Source organism: Limulus polyphemus, unplaced genomic scaffold, assembly GCF_000517525.1.
Source record: "Limulus polyphemus unplaced genomic scaffold, Limulus_polyphemus-2.1.2 Scaffold510, whole genome shotgun sequence".
In the NCBI taxonomy this organism is placed as follows: domain Eukaryota; kingdom Metazoa; phylum Arthropoda; class Merostomata; order Xiphosura; family Limulidae; genus Limulus; species Limulus polyphemus.
In genome coordinates, this window is record NW_013666120.1 from 356,965 (window position 1) to 383,216 (window position 26,252).

General features: G+C 32.7%; 1 protein-coding gene across 3 annotated transcripts in view; it reads left to right on the forward strand.

Annotated features, from left to right (window-relative positions):
- Window positions 1-2,625: 2,625 nt before the first annotated feature.
- Window positions 2,626-26,252, forward strand: part of LOC106458762 (ras-related protein M-Ras-like) — a 28,237-nt gene continuing 4,610 nt past the window's right edge. The window contains exons 1-5 of one of the 3 annotated variants that reach the window (XM_022385070.1): window positions 2,626-2,693; window positions 7,114-7,642; window positions 12,562-12,715; window positions 23,631-23,730; window positions 25,739-25,818. In XM_022385070.1, the coding sequence (XP_022240778.1) occupies window positions 7,456-7,642; window positions 12,562-12,715; window positions 23,631-23,730; window positions 25,739-25,818 (521 nt within the window). In that variant the 5' untranslated portion in view covers window positions 2,626-2,693; window positions 7,114-7,455. Of the gene's footprint in view, window positions 2,694-2,785; window positions 2,854-7,113; window positions 7,643-12,561; window positions 12,716-23,630; window positions 23,736-25,738; window positions 25,819-26,252 lie in introns of those variants that run through there. The other 2 variants (XM_022385072.1, XM_022385071.1) reach the window with 2 other exon arrangements.

The window sequence follows — 26,252 nt, forward strand, 5'->3', positions numbered from 1 at the left end:
ACCAACGAATAGTGGGATTGACCGTCACATTATAACGCCCCCACGGCTGAAAGGGCGAACATGTTTGGTGGGACAGGGATCCGAACCCAATACATAAGGATGCAGTATTATGTTGGTAGCAGTGTTTCTCGGTGTTGTTAAAAATTAGGCATGTTATGACGAGTGTGGTATTTACATGTAAAACTTGTAACCTATGTGGTATTCTATGGTGTTCTGATTCCCCCAAGAGTAATAAGGTAGTGTCTGAAGAATAAGAGGAGGTCTGACAAAAAATGCGTTATACAGTAAATTCTGAATTCCCTGATCCTGACTCACTTTCAAGAATGAAAATGACCGTACACAATGTGTAACAAAATGAAACAATCTTTATTCAGCAATCAAAAACAATCAAAGTGTGTATGATTAAGAATGACCCTAAATCGTGGCTGCATCCCAAAATCGAAAAATTCATTGGCAGTCATCTTAAGTTGATCGTAAAGGGACAAACGTGGCTATAAATACAAAATATATTTGTACTAACAAAGCCGGTTTTGCACACGAATGCAATTCGCACACATGATCCTTGTCCACTGTAAATTGAGCATTGTGGTGTGGTAACTCCTGTTATTATCCAATTTGTTGATTGAGAAAATAACTTTCTATTTCTGGATATCACAGGCTGTCTTATCTACAAGAAACTCTTAGCGAGCTACCTTGAAACTCTGTAAAACACAATAACTTTAAAAGAAATTACATATTATCTAAGTTTGAGTGTGTGCATGCAGGGGAGAAAACGCTTGGTTTCGTCGTATATAAGAGAGTCATCTCTATCAATTCACAATTCCAGTAAATGAAACTGTCAATTGCCCATGTGGTGAAGCATACAGGATGTATAAGTAAAGATTGTTTCGTTGTGTATTGCACTTTGTGTTCAATACATTTGTTTCCTAGCACAGACTCAGTTAGTTTTAATGGTACTCAGACAGAGGCATCAATTGGCACTGGTACAGGGGGCTCGTGCCCCGATTCTATTTAAATCCCCAGTTGGTGTCTTGAAAAATTAGAATAGAAAACCATGATCGATATCATACTGAAACGACGAAAATTCCCGCGCCTATGAGCCCTAGCCCAAAATTTTGTAAGCACCTAGCGACTCCTCTGCCAGCCAATCTGTCTAATTTATTCATTAATGTAATAATCGATTTAACTAAAAATATCCCACTGTGATCAGTTAATGATAAGACTAGAGGATGTAAGAAAATCGACAAGATATGAGTTAAAGGTTTTCAGACACATACACATGCGCGCATGCAAACACACACGTAAAAACTAGCAAACAGAATTTCGTTCATTTCCACTCCTTGCTGTGTCTTAAAAGAGGTGTCAGGGGTTTAAATAACTCTAGAATTTGAAGCCCTATACGTTCATCCTGGGGAACTGAAAACACCCCTCTTTTCATAACACACGATATTTCTCTATGTGAATATTTTTATTTCTTATTCAATTAAACAATTCATGAACTGGTTCTCTTTAATGCACTTTTAGTAAAGTGTCAAGTCTATGAACTTATATATTGATTATTTATTTTGTTGGGTATCTGCTTGTTTGTTAATTTCTCATAGAAATTCTTTCCGAGAAATTTCAGCGATACAAGTCCTTTCTTGATTAAAACTAGTTTATTTTTTCTCGCTACAACTTTGCAATACACAGAATTTCCAGTCACTTTAACTTCACCACTTTTATAAACACACGCTATAATTCACAGCGATTCACACACTTTACTTACAGTGCTTACTGTTCCCTTGACTCAATCATTTCTCTTTAATCTATATACTGCTTATATACTAAAAAAGAGGGCGTCTAGCAAACGCTGGGACATTCGTGAGGTTCCCCGATCCTTCTAGAAACTCCAGCGCGCATGCTCCCAGCGTCGTGTGACTTCCGCTGTCGTAACAGTCTATTCATTTTAACACAGTTGCACTTTGCCAGATTCATATGACTTATTACATAAATTTCATACAGGATAGCTACTCCTGTATGATGTTTATAGTTTATTGTGTTTCTTGCATTTATCATTTCTGATGGGGTTTTAGCATAGTCGCAATCTAAATATGAAGAAAAATATCTTGGTATTATCTTGGCTTTTATACCAGAGATTAAGCATATTTTTAAATTAAAAAAACATAATTTTAGCTTTAATATTTTACTTTCTGTCAAACTTGTTCTACTGTGCATCAACGTTAAATTTACGAATTTACAACTCTAGAATCTACTGCTGGATTTCCGTGGTAAAAAAAGGGCAAATAGCTCATTGTGTAGCTTTGCGCAAAAAAAAAAAAAATCAGTCACATATACATATATTCAAGGTATTTAAATATAAATGCTCCTATTTTTGTCGCACAAATAAAAGGGGGTAGCGTTTTTTTTACTTAAGCTAGGAACCGAAACACAATATAATAAATCAATGTTCAAAATAATAATTTATGTTTCTGAAATGTTTACTACATGTTATAAAGAATAATATTGACTTTTTGGAGTTTTATTGATTTTAAATTATAAAATTGATGTAACTTCCAACCCTAAAAATAGAACTTTTTTTTTCAAATTTCGAGAAATTAACCAAACAGAAAATGAAAAGTGTATGCGGTGCTATTCTGTGGCGGTTACGACTTTTTTTTCTGCGATTTGCATATGTAGTAAACCGCCACAGTAAAGTAAGAACTGTTAATATTTATATAGATTACAATGAAATATGCATCATTCGTTTGATAATATAATTTTTACATAGTTTTTTTCAGTAGAATATATTTAGTAAATATCAGCAAGAAACTTCATAGACATATCAAAACGGAATATATATTTCACTATGACTTAGTAACTTAAACTGTTAAAACTTAGTAAAACTAGCAACATTATAATTAACTCAATATAGTTATACTTATATATAAGTATAACTATAAGCCTAATATATTAATATTACTAACACTAATTACTGATATAATAGTAATACTAATTTGTAATACTTTATATTTAAAAGTATTAATAAATTGTCCATGTGTTGATTGAGCCTTCGATGGCATATCTGCAACAAGTTGAAACTTGATAGCTTAGCTATTCTGTTTCAGTTTCACTTTTTAAAGATATAATAATTCATTTTATATCAATATATGTTCTCAGTGGTGTTTTCTCAGTTTTTGTTTTGCCTTTAAAAAGGTCTTACTAACTCTTAGGTTTATTACATGTATCATACTTATAGTGTATAGTTCGTTTACATTATCACCAACAGTATTCTGCATGTGCACATTGTACTTGTATTTTTATATTTTATAGTATACTGTAGTACTAGCAGTGTACGAATTTCATTTGTTCAACAATCGATGCCCATGCATATGGCCAGTTTAACTCTAAAAGAGGCATTTGATATTTTAGTTTTACACCAACTGTTGATGCTTCTTATATGTACATTAGGCATACGCTATATAGTTGCAAAATAATAAGCTTTTTTATATTTTCTGTCATCTTGGTGCAGCTTCTATTTCCTAAAATCTTTTGTGTACAGTTACTGGCAGTATGTCTTTTTACGTTGCAATTAAAACATTTTGTCCTGTGATTTATTTTGTCCATTCTGAATAAAGAGTTGTCTAATTAAAGGCTTTTGTCTGTTGTTCCTGGTATTATGTCCTTTTCAATCTCAGTTGAAACACTTTCTGTCCTGTGGTTTACTTCTTGCATTCTGGGTAAGCAGTTGTCTAATTAATCCTTTGGTTTGTTTTCTATGAGAAGGAGTTGATGTTTCCATAGTATTTGATCTGACTGTCTCATGATTCCTGGACAGGGTTTGCAGTTGGTTCATTGATGTCCTTGTTTTCATTTTTCTATTTTATTATTATAATCATCCTGTACTTTAATCTTCTTCTTGTAATTCCTCTACTTTTCCTATAGCTTCCTCATTCTTGTCCTTAAAGAAATTGATTTTTCATCACTATTTTTATGAACTTACAGGGCACACGTTTTTTTATCTCATAATGTCTCACCTGGTTATCTTGGCATTATTTAGTGATTTACATGAAGTAATTTGTAGTTATAATTCCCTTTAAAATCCTGCTCTTTTTCGTGATTAAAAAAACAAATTATGCAAATTTCCTCTTGGAAGTCTTTCTATTGTTTCATCATTTCCAATAAATTTTTATTCACACTTTAAATAGTTGTCATCATCTTGAAGTTGAATCTTGATTTTATTTTTTATCAAAATAATCCCATTTCTGAACCCAGTGTACTCTTGTAGTTTTCTCCCGTTGACTCTGTGATTGTTTGATCCACTCCAAGAAAAAGAAGATTAGCCTGCTGGTTTGCCAGTTGTTGTGGTTGATAGTAAAGTTAGTTGAAATAAAAGATAATCAAAATAAACAAATGAATAATCAATTATAAATTTGTTAAGTGAAACAAATAATGTCATTCTGTACTTCTTACCCTAAAAGTTTGATTTGTAAATGATTCAAAATTGATAATATATATATATATATATATATATAGCACCTAGACTAATACCAAGTTTATCATATACCTGTCGGCTTTATGAGCCCTGTTATTGGATGAAAAGCCACTGTATATAGCAGGTGTAGTGCAGTTGACATATAAGAGTCTCACATGCTGTCACTCATGAGTTTTTAGCATTCGTATTGTTGTTAAGTTTTTTTTTTTGGTTGGGATATTTTGGATTATTCTGTAAAAATAATGCAAAATCTAGTCTACTTAATAAAATCTAAAGTGTTTTATTTGTCTGATTATAAGTTCTACAAGCACAAATTCTACTTAAGTACAATAGGCTTAACTCCACAAATAAATAATGCCTCAAGAGAGATTCCACTTAATTGCTAATTTTCTTGTACTTATAATGTCTATCTCTAGAACTTCATTGAAAACAAAATTTACAGCACTGAATTAATTAACTAGCTGACTGAATAATCAAACTATAATCTAATCCAGTATCACCTAATTTGTGTTTTATATTATTTCAATCATTTCCAAGACTTTCAAGATCAGTACTTCAGACTTCAAACCACGATATCTTCATGTCATGTTAAAAACTCCCTCTAGCCAAAAACAATGCAAACATATGAAATGTAAAAAGCATAGTCTACAGCAATATACTGCTGTGGTGGCATTGTAAGTGGGAGGGTCAATACTACAATTTGGTTTAGAGTAGCCTGTTAGTTGTAGGGGTGCTTTTTTGCTGCCCTCTCTCTTTGGTCAGCAGTAGTAAGCTAGAGATGTGTATGCTTGAATCATTTAGTCCATATATTGCATAAGTTTCTTTTAACTCTACATATATACCCTCAGCAAAATGCTGATATCTTTTCAGTCTTTCTTCATAAACCAGGCAGAGTTGTTGTGATTTTTCTTCAGCCCAAAAAAACCTTAATATATATATATATTTAACTTCATAATGACCAATTTTTTACAAGAAATTTAATGGTGCTATTTATTTTGTATTTGGTGTAGTATTTAATGACGAAATTGACAATGATTATTGTGCCATTTTCTTGAAGAATCTATATATATATAAAAGAGGAGGTTTGCAATTCCCAAAGTTACTAATTCTTTTATGAAACCACTTAGCACTATTTAAAGAAAACTGTTTTTGGAAATACTGAATTGACAGCAAGGTGATCTGAGTGTCTCCCGCCATAATTCTTTCTATGTGCAAAACATGCTTATGTTTGTATGTTTATTACTAAAAAAGGGCACAATCTATATATATAAAAGAGGAAGTTTGTGTATATGTAAGTAAGTAGAAAGAAATATTAACTTAATAAAGAGAAATATACCTCAGTAAATAGTCATACTCATAACATCTGTCACAGTTGAAAACATTTGGCTTAAGTTGAAATTGTAGTCACTCATATATTTAGTATTCACACAATCACTAGCATGCAATGACAATATTGACTTAAAACTCTACAAACACTATTTGATAAAAGTTGTGATAAAATGACATGATGGTGCAGGAGGTACATAATGGGGATTGAACTTGGGTTGACTTCTGTTATCCTTCCCATCCCACCTGAATATCTTTTTTTTTCTCAACACCAGAACACATTCTTTCAGTATTTCAGGACTGTTAAATATAGCAATAAGCATCTAACAACCAATACCATCCTTTTTTTTCTATAAAGATCTTATAACTGACTTTCAGAATGGGGTAAGTAATATCTGCACACTTTTGTATTTTGTAAAAACTTGTGAAAATGAAGAATATAATATCTCAACCACATTATTATCTGTTAATCCAGTGCTGACAAGACCTTTTGCCCAATATCAGGGCTCATCAGGCTGGTTTGGTTATAATACACATAGTAGTAGTTGAAACAGTTTATATTAGCAATTATTTAAACAACTGTTTTGGTAAGAAAATGATTATGTGTATTAATCACTACCCTGAAACCAAGTATGTATTCTATTTGTCTATCTCTGCCATATTTTTCTTTACAGATGCTTTTTATGAAACTCCTTTGGTATTCCTTTTTTTCTTTCAGAATTAGTGTTTAAATAAATTAATGTACATATACATCCACATGCTTACTATTATAGCATTTTTCTGTTTGAGCTTTTGTCATTGATTAATATTGTTTGGTATATTTATATATATATTAGCCTTGGTGTTATAGTCAATAATTCCCAACATTGTACAGTCCGAAAAGAATTCAGAATCATTGAGAAGTTTTTGTGTATCTGAAAATTGTTCATGTTACATGTAGATGTATATTATTATTTAAATAAATGAGAGAGATTAAAGATTATATTGGTCTTGCTTTTTCAGGTTATCAAGGATATTTATTTAATGGAAGTAAGACTGCAGTTGAGATAAACTTTCTAGCCAGAGCATATGTTGATGACTTTTTCTTGTATGCTTCGAGTATTTGTGACTTTTTTTAATTGCATTTGGGCATTATATATGTTTTGAAACACCATAGATTCATAATGTAATCAGCAAGCTTTTCTTTAATAAGTATAAAAGTTCTCAACAGTATTTTAGGTTAAAAAATTTAATGTCAAATTGGTAGTTCTATAGAACATCTTACAAGGTATTGTAAATGTTATTAACACTAAAAATTCTTTTCATTTTCACATTAGAAAGATGAACTATAGTATAAGAACTGTAAAGCATTTATCAGAAGAAAATATGTTGAAGAGTTAGTAGGTGAGATATTTATTTGTGAAGAAAAGAAAAATCCTCAATTCTTGACTTAAGGAAGAGCTCTTATTCAAGAAAGGTGATTTATGAAAAAAACAGTAAGATAAAGCAGTTCTCCTGCAGTGTAATCACCAGATGCTTGTCATATTAAGATGAGATTAACAACAGGCTGAAAAAGAGTGACATATTTTCCTTGTTGTATATTTTGTCAACATTCACTTTATGTAGTGCCTTTACTAAGTGGAAGAAAAAGTTGATTGATTGAATCTCAAGTGTTTATCATGTCTAAGGCCCCAAATGAAAATCTTATAACTTACATTCTTGTTGTGGTTGGTGATGGAGGTGTTGGGAAATCTGCACTAACCATCCAGTTCTTTCAAAAACTATTTGTGACTGACTATGATCCAACCATAGAAGACTCATATATACAGCACACTGAAATAGATGGCCAGTGGTGTGTACTTGATGGTAAGTGCTTTTTCTTAATACTGTCATAACTTTCCTACATTATATTTAATTTATTGTTTTTGTTAATTTGGTATAATATGTTTCTTAATAACATACGATCTTAATCATATAAGGCTGTTTTCAGAAAATGTAAAAGTTTTAAAGATCATAACTTAATAGTAAAGTAATGAAAATACAGAAGTGATATAAATATAGGATTCACAAACTATAAGTAGTGCAGACTAGATGGTGATTTTATTAATGCTATAAAATATTACTGTAGAAAATACGGAAGCGATTAAGTTGCACAGTACACTAGTATTTTTATGGGAGCCCATAGCTTTACATATAAAATTACATTATTTTCATGCTGCCATACAGTTTTAACAATGTTAGATTGTAAAATATTGTTCGTGTACTTCTCCTTACAATAAAGTCAAGTTGTTAGCCATTTTTTGACTTTCCCAATTTTTACATATAGGTCCAACCAACCTCACTATTCCTCACTCTAAATATTGTACATTGACTATGATATCATTCTTCTCTCAACCTTTGAAGCAAGTGTCAATCATTATTGCCAAACATTTCAAACTTTAGTTAATTAGTAAGGTTCATGTCTCCAGCTATGTTCATTTCAATCATATAGTTTGGTTATTTTTTGTCGTCAGTAGTTTTCAAGCAGCTACACATCTGTTTAGGTCACATCATGCTAATGTATATCTTAGTGTTCTCTTGGTAACATTCATACCTGTATTTAGAGCATAGCTGCTGGCAAGATCTATATTTGACTGACATTTGTCTCATAAAGAACATACCTTGAGATACTTAACATCATTTTTGGAAAGTTTTGATTTTCTACTTTGACCACTTGTTATTAAACCTATGCATATGGGTTGGTCAGTATGACTGACCTTTTAACTGTGAAACTATACATACACTGTAAGTCTGAAAGTACTAAGTATATCTTCACACAATTTAGTAAGCTGTTAGTAAATGCTACAAGTATTTTGTACCCCAAAACTCAGACTTTTTAATAAAGATTTATCTGTGAATTTACAAAGCCTTTATTGAGTCTGTCTGAGTGGAAGGTGGTTTTCATGTTAAGAATATAACTACTATTTTTTTCTTACAGTATCATATTTTATTTGCAGAACTTCCAAAACCTCCTAAATAGATTTCGAAGTTTTTTTCCTTTTTTTTTGTTAAAATTTTGTATTTCTTGTGTTTTTACTATACTAACAGTAACTGTAGCAAAATCATCAATGTACAATAAAATTTAAAGTAGAAAAATATGAATTAAAACCAAAATACCCTTTATTCTTTAGAATGATTGCAGAATGTAACAGACAATTACATTATTTATTCTGACAGCCTCAACTTTCATCCCTTTTCACACTTGCTTTCTTTTATTATATTGCTTTACAGTGTGATATCAGATGTCTCTCAGTATGTGAAACAATATATCACAGCAAGATAGCTTGTTGTAAACAAATGGATCATGTTACATACATAATGTAACTTTACAGGATTTACATAAGCCAGCTGATTGAGAGAGTAGATAAATGTTTTTATTTAATTTTTCTTCTATTATCTAATCTGTTTCTAATTTTATATTTTTGTTATATTTGCTAAAAAATGTATAACAGTAAATAAGAAATTTAGCACTTATTTAGCTTTGAGGCCTTTTGCATGAGTGTGTTGTTCAGTAAGCCTTGTTTTTTTCGAACAATGTTGGTTGTCCAAAAAATAATTCAAATAGCTTTGAAATATGCCTTTCAGAAAACAAATATATCAGGCACTAAAATAGAATGTTTCAAAACTACTAGAATTTATTTTGTTTTCTAACCAACATATAAAGAGGTTTAATTCCATTACTGGTCAGAGCAGTGTTTTCAGTTTAAACACATTAAGCTTTCCTTGGGAACTATGGTCTTTGACTGCTGGAGTGGTGGGCCATGGAGGCTTTCTCCTGAGTGTGACCAATTCCACTCAGTCAAGAATAGGACAATGGTGCTCTGTTGGTGTAGATGATGACTACTCACATCCTACCATGAATAAGAAGACAAATACCCAATGCTGCCTGGTTGTGGCCTGGATGAATCCACCACCTGGTTGGCTTTCTCCCATCTTACCACTGCCTGGATGTCAGTTCTCAGGTGGTCGAATGTTGGATTTGCATAAGACCTGCCAATATAAGTCCTCACACATGTGGTTGGTAGGGATCCTTATCCTGTTGTGGAACAGACAACAAATTCTTGATGCTGCCTGGTTTTGGACTGGAATTGACTCAACATGTTTGCATTACATCTTCCTACCATTAACTGGATATTGGTTTCCTTGGTGGTCTGGTGTTGGTTGTGTACTTGGTCTGCACACGTACCCTGGCTTGGTTGTCAGGACAGAAGTTGTTTTTCTCTTCTGCTTCCTGGTTCATTGGTGAAGATAGTTGGGACCTTCTTCCTGCTGCTGACTGGAAGAAAATACCTGATGCTGCATGGTTTTGAACTGAATTTGACCCACCAAAGACAGTCTGACGCACCCTAGCCACTCCACATCATCTGGCACATCCGATTACAGGTTGAACATGCATCTTTTCCACCCAATTTAACAACACATATCTTGACAATTGGCAAAGAATATACTTGGTACAGATGGGGTGAGGTCTCCCACGAATGTGACCCTGTACATTAGGGTGTCACACTACATGAGTTCTCATCAGGCATTATCTGAAGAGTGCTCATCTAGGTAACTTTTGCACCTGTCCCTTCACCATTTCAATGTGCGATTCTAGCTATTATGTGAGAAGAGGTAAGGTATCGTATTGGAAGTTGATATTTTCCAACAATGAAAATGTATTTCTGATAGATACTTACCTCCGTTCACACTTTTCACCCATCGTCCCCACTTCCGGTGCATTTTTTTTTTGCCTAAACAAGTTATGAGAGTGCTCTACAGTGTAGAGGGGAGTCAGCTGCACTAAGAAGGTGTGTTGCAATCCTATTGGTAGGGGGTTGTTGCATGCTACAGCACAACTATACTACATGTAAACACATGAGGGTAGGTGGGAGCATCAAGGCTAGTGATGAGCAAAAATCAGGCATATAGAGGGCAGCACAAATTGAGGAAAGCTATTATGTGAGAAGAGATAAGAATCTATTGAAAATATCTTTTCAGTGTAGGAAAATGATAAGTTTTGAAATGTGGCATAATATTCAGTAGCATTATTTGTTTATTGCTCCTGGTATTTTATTTTCATTTGAACATATAATTTAAACTACAATAAGGTAATTTTCTGTAAGTGTTTAAGTCAATTGCACATAGTATTACTATGTAATCTTGTCAAAATCTGGGTCCACAGTTTTAGATGTTATTACCAGCAGTTATTAATTTTCCTATTAGTTTCAACTGTTCTACTCTCATGTACATCTATCACTTGATTCTGTATTAGGGTGGTCCTTATTTGCAGGTAAAATATCAGGTTAAAAAATGATAAAACTCTCACCCCCTAATTTTCATCCCTTGTACAAAAAAACATTAAATGTCAAATATCAGCCAGTGAGTTGCTCAGTGAGGTTAAAATCTAGACTGCAGTGGCCTGGTACTGTATGTACAATGTGATATAAAAACGTTTTTTTTAATGTCTTATAAATGATTTATTGAAAGTATATTATTATTCTATTGCATGTACAATAGTTTAATTATTTAATTTTAGGATTTTGGTGTGATTAGTCACTTCTGCATTGTTATTGTTTCCTGTTTGCTTGTAGGAAAGCGTCCTCTATGATCCTGCACAACTTGAAGGAGGAATTTTTTCTGTTCTTTCTTTTTTATGATGGTATTATACTCCTCAATAAGGGCCACACCACTTTAAGCATTGTCATTTACCACATTCAAGTGTTGAACTGCCTTTAGTGTCTCCTTGTAGTCCTCTTTCAGTTTCCATGACTTGGGGTCATAATCCAGAAGTCCAGATAGAATTTTGAGGCACCTGAAAAAGTCTGTTGTGTTCTCTGTGATAAAGTCTTCAATTAACATGTCCTTAGACTTCATGATATTCAGCTGGATGCACTTTGAAGGTTCATACACACCCTCATTTTCATTTAGTATCTTAACCATTGCTTGTTTCCTCTCTGTGGGTTTAGCTGAATCAAAGAATGCCAAACCACTAGATAGACTTGAAAACAACAAAGATGCAGATGTCACAGACTCCTCTTTCCTTTTGGTCAGTGAGTTTAAACTGTCCCATAAACATTGAGAACTGGAAAGTATATAATACCTTGTCCATTCATTATGCATGATGCAGTGCTTCAAGTTCTATAAATTGCACTCCATGTGGAGGGATGCCACACAGAAAGGTTATGGGCAGTTCAAGAAGCTCTTGATAATCTGACCTATTGTCATGTCATACAGAATATTCAAGAAGTAAAAAATAACAGCATGTATTATTTATATATGGAATGTTCATAAACATTCTGAATAACATATAATACTCTGGAATATTCCAGAATGTGCTAAAATATTCCAGAATAATCTAGAAGCTTCCAGAATTATTTAGGGTATTCTGAAAGATTCTAGAATATTCAAAGTATGCAGATATAATACAAGGTACAAGATAAAATTTCAACTACCTTCAGAAATCCCTAAATATTACTCAATATGGATAAACTTGGTGTGAAATACTTGTATATTGGAACAGAATGAGGGGTGAGAGTGTTGTAAATCAAAACTTCAAAAATAAGGACCACCCTATTCTGCAGGTTACATTCTCAGGTAAAATTTTGTTTAACAATCTTACATCTGTCTTATTTTGGCTGTCTATAATGCTATTTATGTAAAAAATATTAAATTAATCAGAATGTTAACACAGTGACAATGAACTATATAAATAAAGTTTCTAAGTTGATTTATCTGAAATCAAACATATGTCATTTCTTTGTTAGTTCTAGATACTGCTGGACAAGAAGAATTTAGTGCCATGAGAGAGCAGTACATGAGGAAAGGAGATGGTTTTCTATTGGTATATTCAGTCACTGATAACCAAAGTTATGAGAATATACACAACTTTCACACTCAAATTCTAAGGGTAAAAGATAGGTAAGTAATTATACTTCTCTCTAGTAAGTTGTTTACACATAAGATTTTATTAAATATTTGATTAAATATATAAATTACATGCTTCATTTCTGGGTCTTTAGTATCATAAATTATATAGTGTTAAATTACATGTATACCCCCCAGTTAAGGAAGTTACAAATGATACTATTCTCTCCAGAGTTAATACTGGAAGCTGACTTGTTATAAAATACTCATTATAATGATTAAATCACAGGTTGAGTTTAAGTTAATTTTTTTTTACTGTTAAAGTGAAAGTGGTATATTCTTCCTCATGAAAATCATTCATTTATACACTTTTTCATTGATCTTTTATCTTTAAGAAATGGTTAAATGAATACATCAGAGGTCCCCTGGTAGGACAGTGGTAAGTTTACAGACTTACAATGCTAAAATCTGTGGTTCGGTTCCCCACAAAACAAACAAACAATTCCACAGAAAACCTGGAACTGTTTATGAATTTGAAAAAGGAGTAAAAACAGTCTGGGAGAACTGGAAAATTATCCCCAAACCTTGAGAAAATTTGTGTTCCCCCACAAGACCTTGCACATGGTTAATTAGGCAGATTTATAAGGAAAAGTTGAGGTATTGGTGTGCTGTGTGTGTACAGGTCTGGAAAATCAGGGGTAAACAATTTTGGAATCTCACTAATGTTGCCTTTGTAAATCTTTCTGTTTAAGAGGGTTAAAGTGTGCATGTCCATGACTTTTTATGGTGTTACTTTTAAGATTTAAATATATAACTATTATCAATGAATCATGAATCACAATAGTTGTTCATAATAGGGATTGCAAGGAATTGCACAAAATCCTAACAGAAAGTTCAGGTAAAAAGCACATTAACTCTTCCGACATGGGGTTGGTCAATTTGACTGAGTCATATGACCTTCTGTACAGAGTGAAACAGGAATTACCAGCCATAAATAAATGACTGTAACATATAGATAATCAATATTTTGTACACTGTACAATTGATGTCTTTAGGAATCCAACCACTGTGATGTATGAAGTGGAATAAAAAAAAAATCAATACCTATAATATTAAATTTTATTACACCCATTCCTAGAATAATTACCTTAAAAGACACTAAGGTTTATTTAAGGCGATGTTTTTCAGACATATGTTTTATTTGAAAAGGCTGCTCTTCTACTGGTAAAATTTTATACACGCTTAGTGAGGGTTATGTCTTAGTCGAGGCATATATTTGCCCATTGCAATGCATTAAATATAAATGCTCACTGTATTTTCCAACAAATCTTTATGGCAATCTCCAGCTGCAGCTTAACATTTTACATCTTGAACTAATGCCACCAAATAGTGAATAGCTACAGTAAATCATCATGAACCATATCGACTAGCTACTAGTTATGTTTATTATCATTACAATGTATAAGGTTAGCTACCATATCTAGTAAACCTTTGCCCATAGTTGAGCATAAAAAACTAGCAAACAAGATAAAGTATAACTTGGGAATTTAAAAACCCGCAAATAGGGATCCTAAAAAAATATAGAAACAAGGCTGAAGATACTGTAGACATTATTTACTTAAACTGCAAGTCCCTATTTTGACTCCATCAAATGTAATTCTAGGTAACAGCACGGATCAAGATAGGGGGTTTGTTATTTTAGTAAATAATATCTACAGTATCTCCAGCTTTGTTTGCTTGCTTTTTTATGATCTCTATTTGCTGGTTTTTTAATTCCCAATTTTTTATCTTTTACATATCAATAGATTTGGAAAAAAACATGTTTATAATTTAAATTTTTATATTACTTGTGTTGTAACATCTTTATTTAAGAAAGAAATATTTTAAAAATTTCAATCTTCATTTTTCTATCTCATGTGATGTGTCTGAACTCTGATTTCTCCATGTTAAAATTCTCCAACTTCTAAAATTGACTGCTGCAGTTTCCAACCAAATATTAACTCGTACAATACATCATAACAAGAAAGAATCTAAAACTCGAACCTCCTATTTTCTTGATTTGGTGAGATAGCAATAAATTTTTCAAATCACCAGAGAAGCCCCTCTTCTCTCACTTACTTTCAAGATTGTTTGTTTATCAGCTCTACATGGCTGATGGATATGTGTATAACCAAAAGAGAGAGAGAAGTTTCTCCTCTATGTAAATCTTGCAATTTTTCTCTCAGTTTTGCCACCTTAAATTGTAGGTTGATGAGAATTACTTGGTTTATGTGGATCATGTTTGGTGCTCTAAACAGAATAGGAATTTTTTGATCTATAGTTTTAATCATAGTAGTTTTTGGAAATTTTATTCTAGTCACTGATATATTCGTGCATAAAATACATATTTGAAAGCTACATGAATATTTTTTGGACACTTAAATTTATGAGACCCAGTAAGGCTTAGCAGAGAATGTCAAATATTTTTAATTGTGTACAAATGCCTGAAGTATACGGTGAATACTACAAACCCTTGTTTTTTATTTATTGTTTCTTTAACAAAAGCAAACAATTTAAATAATATAACGTCTCAGCTTAGCCTAATTAAACTTCAGGAAAATAACTTTACCATTTCACAAGCTCCAGTTCACTGTGAAACATGACACTCATATCATATGCTATTTACATTAGCTTTATGGGAAACAGCTAATGTAGCAGGTATGAATGTTTTTCTAACTCTGAAGTGGATACTCTCTCTGATGATGGATGACCTGATTTCAGTTCTTAGACACTTTCTTTACATCTCAATTTGTCCGCTTTTGCTTCTTTTGATTTGTGTTATTTTTATGATATAAAAAGATCATGCTTATATAGTTATATCACAGCTGCTTATAGTTTTTAACATTTTCTACATAGTCTACATCAGCATTTTTTGGCTTGAAATAGTTGCATGCAATGGCTTCTGTTGACACTTTGTAATTGAAAGTCTAAGGCCGTATTGCTACTGTGAGGTTTTGTAAACCAAATTCTTTACAGTGGGTGTCTGTAACTTGTTGATGATAAATTTCAACAATAAACAAACAGCAACACAGTCCACTTGTTTTAAAATAATATATTAAAAGAAGTCAAACGTATATACAAATGTTGATTACACTGTTGGTTATCATAGTTGTATCCAGAGCTTTAAATAATTGCCTGTTTTTTGTCAAAGTCCACACAGTCTGGTTCAATTACTATAGAACACAATTGACAAGATGAATTATTCTTCTCTGCTCTGTTATTACAATACAATCTGTATTAATATCATGTTAAATAGAAATTGCCACTATATGCTCTTTATCTCTAAACTCACAATCATGCAGTCTAGATCTAAATAATACTCTTTCAATGTGTATTTATACCCTGACAGAAGTCTAGAAAATTCCATGTAATACTAGATATTCTGATGCAGTAATACTCAATTAAAGTAATGTGAAAAATTCAAAAAGTTCTTGTCACATGATGCAACAATCACTAACTCATAACAACTGAATGTATATGCTATATAATGTATAGTTAGTAAACAAACTTGCCATGAACTTTCATATCTAAAAATAATTAAATATGACACCTATGCTATATAAATTATCCAAATCATAATGCTTGCATTAAACTTAAACAGTCATGTATATCTAACAGCTACATGTGGTTTTGAGCACAAGCTAGCTTTGTCATGTCAAAGAAATAGAACTATAAAGTAATTGTGGGTTTGAGATTTAAGCATTTTTGTAGGTTTTTATTTTTATACAAGGAAAGAGCTGAGAATTGTACTAATCTTAAACCCATTTGAAAATTACCCACTATACCAGTAAGAGTCTGGCTTGTGAGACTATGTAGTATATGATATATAATGTCAATACAACATAGCCTTTTGTGATGAAAACCATGCTGCAAGGCTATTGTCAAGATACACAATCATTAGACAGAACATAATCAAAAAATAGTGTCATGCACTGTGATGAGGTAGTGAACCTCCAAATAATTTTAGTATATAATTTTTTCAACCTCTGTATAAACATGGTCTGGTTGTATTCCCCAAGAAGGTTTTACAAGTTTGTCTCAAATGGTAGAATTTTAAGGTATCTAGATTTTTTCACACCAAAAGTTATCATGAAGAAATATAAACCTTCATATTTGTAAAATATCTAGGTGGTAAATTGTGTTTAAGATGGAACCTTCTCTTCTGTCCTTTAGAAACAAAAACACCTTATTATGTAATTTACACAACTTTGACCTGAAGATGGGTTACATAAGTCATTTGAAACATCATTGTCCACTGCATTTTCTCAAACATCACATTATTCTAAGTTTAATTTGTTCTTTTCATAGCTACAGATCTTGCATGAAAGAACACTAGTTTATCAAGAGTCAGCAAGTTATAAGCCAAACATATTTTTACCAATGGTAAATTGATATGATTTTATTATACATGTTTTCTTTCGTACATCATATTTTAACAATTGCTGTGGGATATGTAACAACTTGTATCTATATTTGCTTTCGAACTTTACAATGCTGTCAAAGGGTTTTCTCAGTTTACATGAATTTCTGACAAATTGAAATGCTTGTTAATAATAAGATATTATTTACTTAAGAACTAATTACATAGTGAAAGTTGTAAATCATTTGTTTAATGTACGAAGTTGGAGATTAAGCTGAAGTTATTTAGATCATAGTACAAGTTCACTGTAGTAGCTGTAAAGCAATAATAATTTTCTGCAGACATCAGTTCTGTTTGTATGTGCAAATGGCAATAAAAATAACATCACCATTTCCACCTTTTTAACAGAACTAGGCAATTATTCTCACATAAGACTTGGATTGTTGAAATAAACGAAAATAGTAATAAGTGAAAACACTAATATCATTTATTTATTTTCATAAGGTTTGATGGTAAGTAATATTTTGATTACATGGAAAGTTTAAATAATTTAAAACTAATTTCAATTAGTTGATAATTTTTGCAACATTAATAAACATAATTGTAATTTTGATTAATCATTTATTTTATGTGACATTAATTCTTATAATTGTTGCTTATAGACAAACGATTATATCAGTTAAATTGGATATGGTACATTACCTCTTTTCACATAAATAGCTATTCTTGTTCAGTGCTGCCCTCTATATGCAAAATATTTTCATGCATGCTACAAGCTTTATAGCTCCCACCCATCTGGAATTGACTGATTCCAATGTTATATTACATTTTTTTTTAGTTCCTCTTTTCCTCTAAGATGGTCCTTTTTATTCTTTTACATGTCCGACAACTTCCCATTCTTTACATGTCCTACCTATGGGTTTTCTTCATTCGTTTTGTATGCTCAATGCTTATTGGAGTTCTGGATCGATTGGTCCCACCTCAATCACTTCTTGGGTCTTCTCTGTTTTCATATGTAGTCTTTGATCACATTTGGGTGGGCTATTTCTGCATGTATGGGAATGCCCATTGTACGTGTTCTTATTTTCCACTCCTGGGACACTATCTTAGATTTTTTCACCATGTGATTCGGTCACAGTTTCATGCCTTACCCTTTGGATTTGTATCGGTTTCATATGTCTTTTGTGAGGTGGTTTTTGTTTTACCTGACTTAAAAGTTTGGTTTTTTTTACCTACACCATTCATTGGATGTCTGACTTTACTTAGCTCCTTCCAAACAGGGGTAGTCTTAACATGCTCAAAAACTCCTTCCACAGTCAACTCAGATAGTTGGATTTTACAGTTGGGTATGTTTTTCGTGTTCCATACTTCACATTCTAGTCTCTTTCAGGTGGGTATTTTTAAACAACCCTCCATTGAGATTATCCATTCTTCTCCTCGAATGTATTCGATGGAGTTTTCTGTTATTTGAGCCATTCATTTGATTTTCCTCTTAAATTTCATCATTTCCTCTTTGTCTATATGAGTTGATAGATTATTATATCTCCTACAACATTGGGTTTACTGCTTCCTCCCCCTTTTCTGGATTTTTTCTCCTCCCTGATGCTCATCTCCAAAGGTTGGGGATGTGGTTCAATCAATAGGAGGCCTTAGGACAATGGTCTACTGGTGAAATATATTCACACCCTGGCACTTCTGCCAGTCTAATGTACTTGCTTTCACTCTCTTCCCTTTGTCCAGATTTGACTACTCATGTTTCCTTTCAACTATTTGACAGTGATGGCTTCTATCACTCGCCAAGGGGACATTCGTTCTTGTTCCTTTTGTGGTAAACTGTGGATCTCCCTTTTTGAACCCCCACACTTGACATACGTCTCCTGGAGGGTTGTGTTCCAGGTGATTTTGTCCTTGTTGCTGAGTGACTTTCCTGTTCCATCACACTTCCTCTTAAGGAGTGACCTCTCAACCAACCAAATTTTTGGTGGCTCTGCCTCGTGTGGGGTACTCCTCCACGTGAATTTTTTGAATTTTTTATCAATTCCCAGCACTTACCTCATTTGTTTTTGGTCTCTAGTTCTTCATCCACTTTCCCTGGCTGTTGATTTGTTCAGACAAGATTACATCCAGTTTATAACATCAGTTTTTTTCCAAAAATGTTTGTTCATCCATGTTCCTCCAGTTCAGGTCTTCTGATTGATCTTTCCTGGCCATCACACATCTGGGTTTCTCGGCTGTTTCAGCTCGATTTGTTTCTCTTTAACTACATTTTCGTGGCTCCTCTGGTATATTCCTTTTGACTTTTTAGTTTCTTACCATCTTCAATATTTCTTCTCAGTCAGTTCCAGATGACCTTGTTTGTCCAGTACATGCTGTGGGTTACTTCATTGTTTTCAAGGCTTTTTTCTGTTGAATCTATTTCCCACAATTTTCTTCCCTTACTCCACTGCTTTGTCTGTGATTTTTTCCCATTCCTCCCTGACCCATTGGGTTTGAACTGTTTTTTGATTGGCCTTTTATTCCTTGTCTTTTTCTACCTGCCATCAATTCATGGTATCTTCACTCCGATCATGCATCTTCCCTTTTCCCTGCATATCAACCCTGTAGTCTGTTGAGCACTTGGACTACACCTCATATGTTCATCTCCCATTATCTGTTTTGAGTAGCTGTTTCTTCCTTGTCAAGATATCATCATCCACCTGTTGCCACCCTTCACTCTTTCATGAGTAAGTTACCTTTTAGTATCTATACTTCTTATTTTTCAGGGCATGTCTCTCTTTTTTTTTATGGATCCCACTCTTTGGTGAGTGGTGCCTGTCCAGGTACACTTAAACTAGTCAAAGCCACACTGTAAGGCCATGATGACTTTACAATTATAATTGAATTAAATTCCATGGCCAGTAAACACATACTGCTGTGATGGGGTGTTCCACAAGATTGCTTGTAGGTTTATCCTCACGATATGTTTGCCTCATTAATTTGCCTCTCCTGGACTGTATTCACCCAAGAACTACATGGGTAAAGCAGAAGGGGATAGTTGCCCATCCCTTGTATTGAATCAATTGGTATAGTCTGCTTTTCAAAATAGGGTTTTGTTGTTAACCATTGCACTGTCTCAGGTGTTGTCATTCCTCTGGACTCTTCACCATGCTTTCTCCCCTCTTTTCTTCTAGTGGAGTTTGGAGGTTCTTACATTTTCCAGTTCCAAGCCACTGGGATGGTGGACCATGGAGGCATCCTCCTGAATGAGATAATGAGAAACAATATATAAACTAAACCATTCAGTTGAGAGTAGGGCAGTGGTGTTATGCTGGCGTAGATGATGAGTTGTCCTCCATTTCATATATCTTGAGAGTGAGCCATCAAAATTGCAGTTCACTCCTTTGATTGGGATTCCTCATCCTACTTCCACTTGGATGTCAGTTCTCAGTGTCTGGGTTTTGGATTTAGAGCTGAACCAGTCAACATAAGTCCTTACACATGTATTACAGATGTTTCTATTCCCTAACTCAATTATACTCTTTTTTACTCCTTCTGTGTTGTGATTAATGGTGGAGGTACATGCAGATAAATATGGTTCTTCCCCATCTGCTATCCCTTGATGTTCTTATTATTCTGAGGATGTTACTGCACTTGGGGTTGTTCCTGTCATTTTGATTTGGAATGAGATGATTTACATTACTCAGATATAATTTCGATATCGGGTTCCAAGATCGATCGATCAATTTCTCACATTGCTATCATGTGTCCCATTCATAGGTTGGAGGGCACAAGATTCCCTCCAGTCTCATGAACTTGAGGAGAAGATGGTATGATCATCTTTCCTACCCCAACCTGATGGCTGGGTTTTAGATTGCAGTTGAATTGCTGCTGGTATGATCCTCTTTCCTTCCCCCACATGGATATTGGTTCCCAATGGCCTGGGTTTTGGATTGTAGTTGACTTGCTGGTGGTATGATCCTCTTTTCTACCCTCACATGGATGTCAGTTCCCTGTGGCCTGAGTTTTGGATTAGTTAACTTGCCATGTACAGTCCGTCATGCCATAGCCACTCTACACCTGGAGACACATCCTTTTACTCTCACCCACATTTATGTATTATGAGATTAAGGTTCCTGTATTATGTGGTTTGGATCTCTATCCAACCACAGTTTTCTCCCTATTGGATGTGCTACTCCATATTTCCTCCCATATCTGTGACGTCTTTTTCCACACTGGGCGAAGAGTATACTTGGTATAGAAGTGGTGCGGTCTCCCATGTATGGTTCTTTACTGTGAGGATCCCCTTTTTAGGGTATTCTTTGGATGCTTCTTTCTTTCTCTTGCATTGGTCCCTCCACCTGTTCAATGTAGGATTCTAGCTATTTGTGTTAGAAGATGTATCTTACTGGAATTTATAATTTTCCAATACTGAAAATCTATTTCCAATAGGTACTTAACTCCTCTCACACTTCCTCCCAACTGAAAACTGCCAAAACTCGAAGTGATAGTTTGATAAAATTGAATAGAGGAAGTCATATGCATCAAGAGAGTATGTCACACTGTTATTGGTGGAAGGTTGTTGCATGATGATTTGCATGCGAGATGCATTGGAATCAGTCAATTCCAGATGGGTGGGAGCTTCAAGGCTTGTGCCATGTGTGAAAAAAATTTAGCATATAGAGGGCAGCACTGAATGATAATATTTATGTGAGTGGAGATAAGTACCTATTGCATATACATTTGCAGTATAGGAAAATTATAACTTAAGTTAATCATCCAGCTCTACATTTTAGACTGTGATACACACATTTAGTACCAAAGTTGGCTGTTTTTCACTTATTTTAATTAATTGAACTGGACATAACCTTGTTTCTGTGATCATCTTTTCATGCCAATAAATTTCAAGCAATGGGATAACTAGGTTTCAGGGGTCTTGGGGCAAACATTGTTGTTGCTCCCTGTTCCACTTCATTAAAACTCTTTCCGTGTTTTAGAATATTTTATCCTCATTTCTGATATTCAAATTTTTAATTCCCATGGTCAGCTTTGGCCCTGGCTTACTTGTCCTACCTATTGCTACATCATTGATTACAAGAAGTACTATAATTAAAGTAGATGATTTTAACTTCTTCTTTTTACTTTGTCAGTAGGATGAAGAAGAAAATATTGGAATTACATATTAACTCAACCAATGTCCTTAGTGTGCATCTATTTATGTTTTTTACCGACCACATTTTTCAACATATAAAACTTTGTTATACTTTTAAGAAAATGACCATGAACTCCAAAATAGGGTTTTTATTTTGATCACTATTTTGTTTGTACAACTTCCCCAGGTTGATTTACGTTAGTTCTTAAGATGATTTCAAAGCTACTCCAGTCAACATTTCATAATTTTAGTTAAAATACATGGCTGTACACAGAACCTTATTTTTGCATATGTAACTTTATAATCATCAGTATTTTTTACTTTTTAGGTTACTAAAACATACAGATTGCTTTATCCTCATGCATACTTATGGAATCCCTTCTTCCTATATATTATTCTTTGCTGCAGTAAAGCAGAATATAACATATATATTGGTAGATTTTGACAAAATTAGAAAATTCAAGGTACTTTTAAAAACCACCAGGTAAGTTGATTAAGAGCACAACAACAGAAGGTTCTGGATATAATAAGCAATTAGACCCATTAACCAATAAATTAGACTAACATACAAATATTTCACAACAACGACAGTTTTATTTTACAATTCTTCAAATGTATGGCAAAAAGGTGATGTGTAAAATACCTATTGATAAATATAACTTAACACTTGCTCTTCATGTTTAAAGTTGGCTTTTTCTGGTGGTTGGAAAGTGATTTAAGAGATTATCTCAACAAACTGACCACTGTGACAAAATATGAGATGGAAAGTGAGAGAGAGCTGACTTTGCAAAGTATTAAGTTCAATTCTAAGCTTCATCAAAACTTTCCAGAGTACATTGTTACCTGTTACCCATGGCATCTTTAAAGAAAGAGAAACCAGAGTTTCCAACATATCTTTATTATCAATATGCCAGACAGTCATGGAAAACTAATCAATGACTTACTGATAAACTGGTCACACACAAAGAGATTTGCATAAACTAGTTTTGACCATGTGTAATTACCTAAGGGCAAGAATAATGCAGGTCATGGTTAGGCATACTCTGTTCATCTGAAACTTGTACTGAATTGTTGAAAAATTGTATAAGTAAAGATATATTCCTATATTCTAAAATACAGAGAGATTTATTTGTGATATATACCTGTACATTGCTTACACTGTAATGATTATAATTCAATAACCTACAACTATAGAATCAGGTTTGTGGCTGTGTTAGTTTCAGCTTACTGTGTTGGTGATTCATAACAAGCAGTTTTGTATTTTGGATATTATAACAGCTACAGTAAGATTAGGGTTTTGATTATTATATATTGTTTTACATACTTAAGTTTAATAGAATGAGTTAAGCATTCATAGTGTTATAATTTTGAATAAACAATATATATACTGTAAAAAATTGACTGAAGTACATCCTTTTAGGTAATTTTCCTTCATGTTATAGGGACATCTATCCTATGATATTGGTAGCTAACAAGGTTGATCTAGTCCACCTTCGAGTTGTATCAGAAGAACAAGGACGAGAACTAGCAGCTTTGCTAAAGGTAATGTAAGTAGCAAAAAGTTTGAGATGCCAAGAATTTAACAGAAATCATGGGACACAGTTTATGTAAGTTGAGTATAAATTGTCAATGTACTACAAGAAATAACTTCCATGTAAGATACTATTTGCCTTTTAGTTAAACTTGATATTTTTCAAAGAACATAAATCTGTACTTTTACTAGTAGCATCATTAAAAATAATTTAATTCTCAAACTAACAAGCTGTTTCTATACAATGCACTACTAGTGAGGTCCAAATAGTGCATTATATTGAGTAGTTTTATGTTTTTTCCTGTTACAAAACTCATTTTAAACAACTGAGCAAAAATATGGAGTGAAATCATTAATTTTTTTGTAAAATAAGTAGAGGACCCCTCTAGTAATTAGTAGGATTATATGTAATTGCAGTGTTAAGTACATTTTATTTAAATTTTTTGTGTGACTTAAATGTCATTAGGGATTCTTGAACAATGTCGTGGACCTACAAGTAATTTTTGTTTAGAAAAATGTGGTTCAAAAATCCAGTGGGTTCCATATCCAATTGGTAGTTCTAAGGTTAACCAGAAATGAATTTCTTTGTTAAAGTTAGTTTCTTGTCTTATAGAATGCATCCAGATTGCTTATTTGTCAATAACTTGCACTTCTACCATTAGAACTCAAGAATTGTTCCTTTTTTCTACTGTGTCTGATCTATTATGTGAGCAATTAATTTGATTCAATATGAGTTCATTAGTACAAAATGAAGATTTTATTCTTTCCTTTAAATCTCCATATATGGACTCTTGTCATTTTGACCAACTTTGCAACCACTAGGTAATCATGAAAGTATACATAACTTTTAATGTAGTAAGTGTATTTTCACGAAATTTTGCAAGTCTTCAGTAAACATTACAAGTATTTTGTACTCAAATAATCAGATTTTCATTTTAAGTATTTTTTCGATATAGGTTTGTCTGGAATTTATGGGTCAAAGTATGTATGTGATTCAGACTCTTAGTAGTCTGAGTGCAAAGTGATTTTCATGTTAATATTAAAAATACTTTTTTTTATCTTGCAGTTTTTAAATTTTATTTGCACAACCTTTTCAATTAATATCAAATGTTATTTTTAGTGAAACTATATTTTCTCTACCATAACATTAAGTGTAGTGAAATCAGCAATGTATTGTAAAATGAATAGTTGAAGAAATACAAAATATATCTAAATTACCCATGTTTCTTTCTAAAATGACTGCAGATTGTAACAAAAAAATTTCAAGGTGTAAAATTTACATCTATTTTTATTTAATTTTATTGCTCTTTGAAGCATTTCTAACTACTTTTGTTCTGTTACTGATGCTTTATTTATTTTATTAACATTACAGTTTGCTATTGTTTTATTATGTGAAGCTTTTATCATCTTGTTTAGAAAACTGTTTTGTATAAGAGATGTACAAAACAACTGATATCACTACAAAGTCACAAAACACACATTTTCAGGTAAATCTAAAACATGAAATTCTGGTATTATTTCCAACACATTGAACTATTAGTCAGTGAAATTTGATTTAAAAATTTGAAGAAAAAAAATGTTGATCATTCATCTCAGTGTTTTCTATGTGGTTTGGAACAAATTGATTCAGATTCAATTTCTGTTTCTGCAAAATATGATAACTTTATTTAAATTACAATATTTTCTCAGTATATTTTAAATTGGATTGAATTTAGATTAAAATAATACGAGAAATTCTCTCTGTATTTTAATTAAAATAAAATTTAATTTATTTGTATTAAAGTCCATTTTTAATTTAATTTTTTAGTGTTTAAAGTTACTTGTGAAACTTATTTTCTGAATTTATGTATATTGAAATTTTTAAAATAAACTTTATGAATTACTTTGTTTCTAGCACTTTTATATTTCATTTGTTTCATGAGTAATTTTTCAGGTTCTTGATAAATGTTAACTTTAGTGTATCACTATGCAAGTGTACAAAAACAAAGGTTGTGTTAATAGTTTTTTTTATTTTTTCAGATTCCTTACATTGAAACAAGTGCCAAAGATCCACCTCTCAACGTAGATACTGCTTTTCATGATGTGGTTCGGATCATTAGGTAAAGAGATTCTCTATCTTGTTTGCAGTTCTGGATCAGGTATTAACCCTTTTGAGATGGGTCATGGGTGAAAGGCCATGTCATCTCGTTTGTTGACTCGCATTCAAAATGTTATTGAACTACTATTTCATGAATTTATGTCAATAAGTTTGGTATCAAACTGTAGATTATAATTCAAATTTTAGTACTATATATTACTCAATTTAAAAACAAATATTAAAAAACACAGATAAACATTGATTTTTGTGTGTCACGTGGTATGTTGAATGCAGCACTGGTTCAAATTAGATGTTTGTGAAGTCATAATACCAAGTCTATAGTTTCATACGAATTAGAAACTCAGATTAATGATATTGACAAGCTAGAATATAAAATAAGAACCTTGTATCTTTTTTATTTGCTGAGATATCATTAGTACGGAATCAAACACAGTG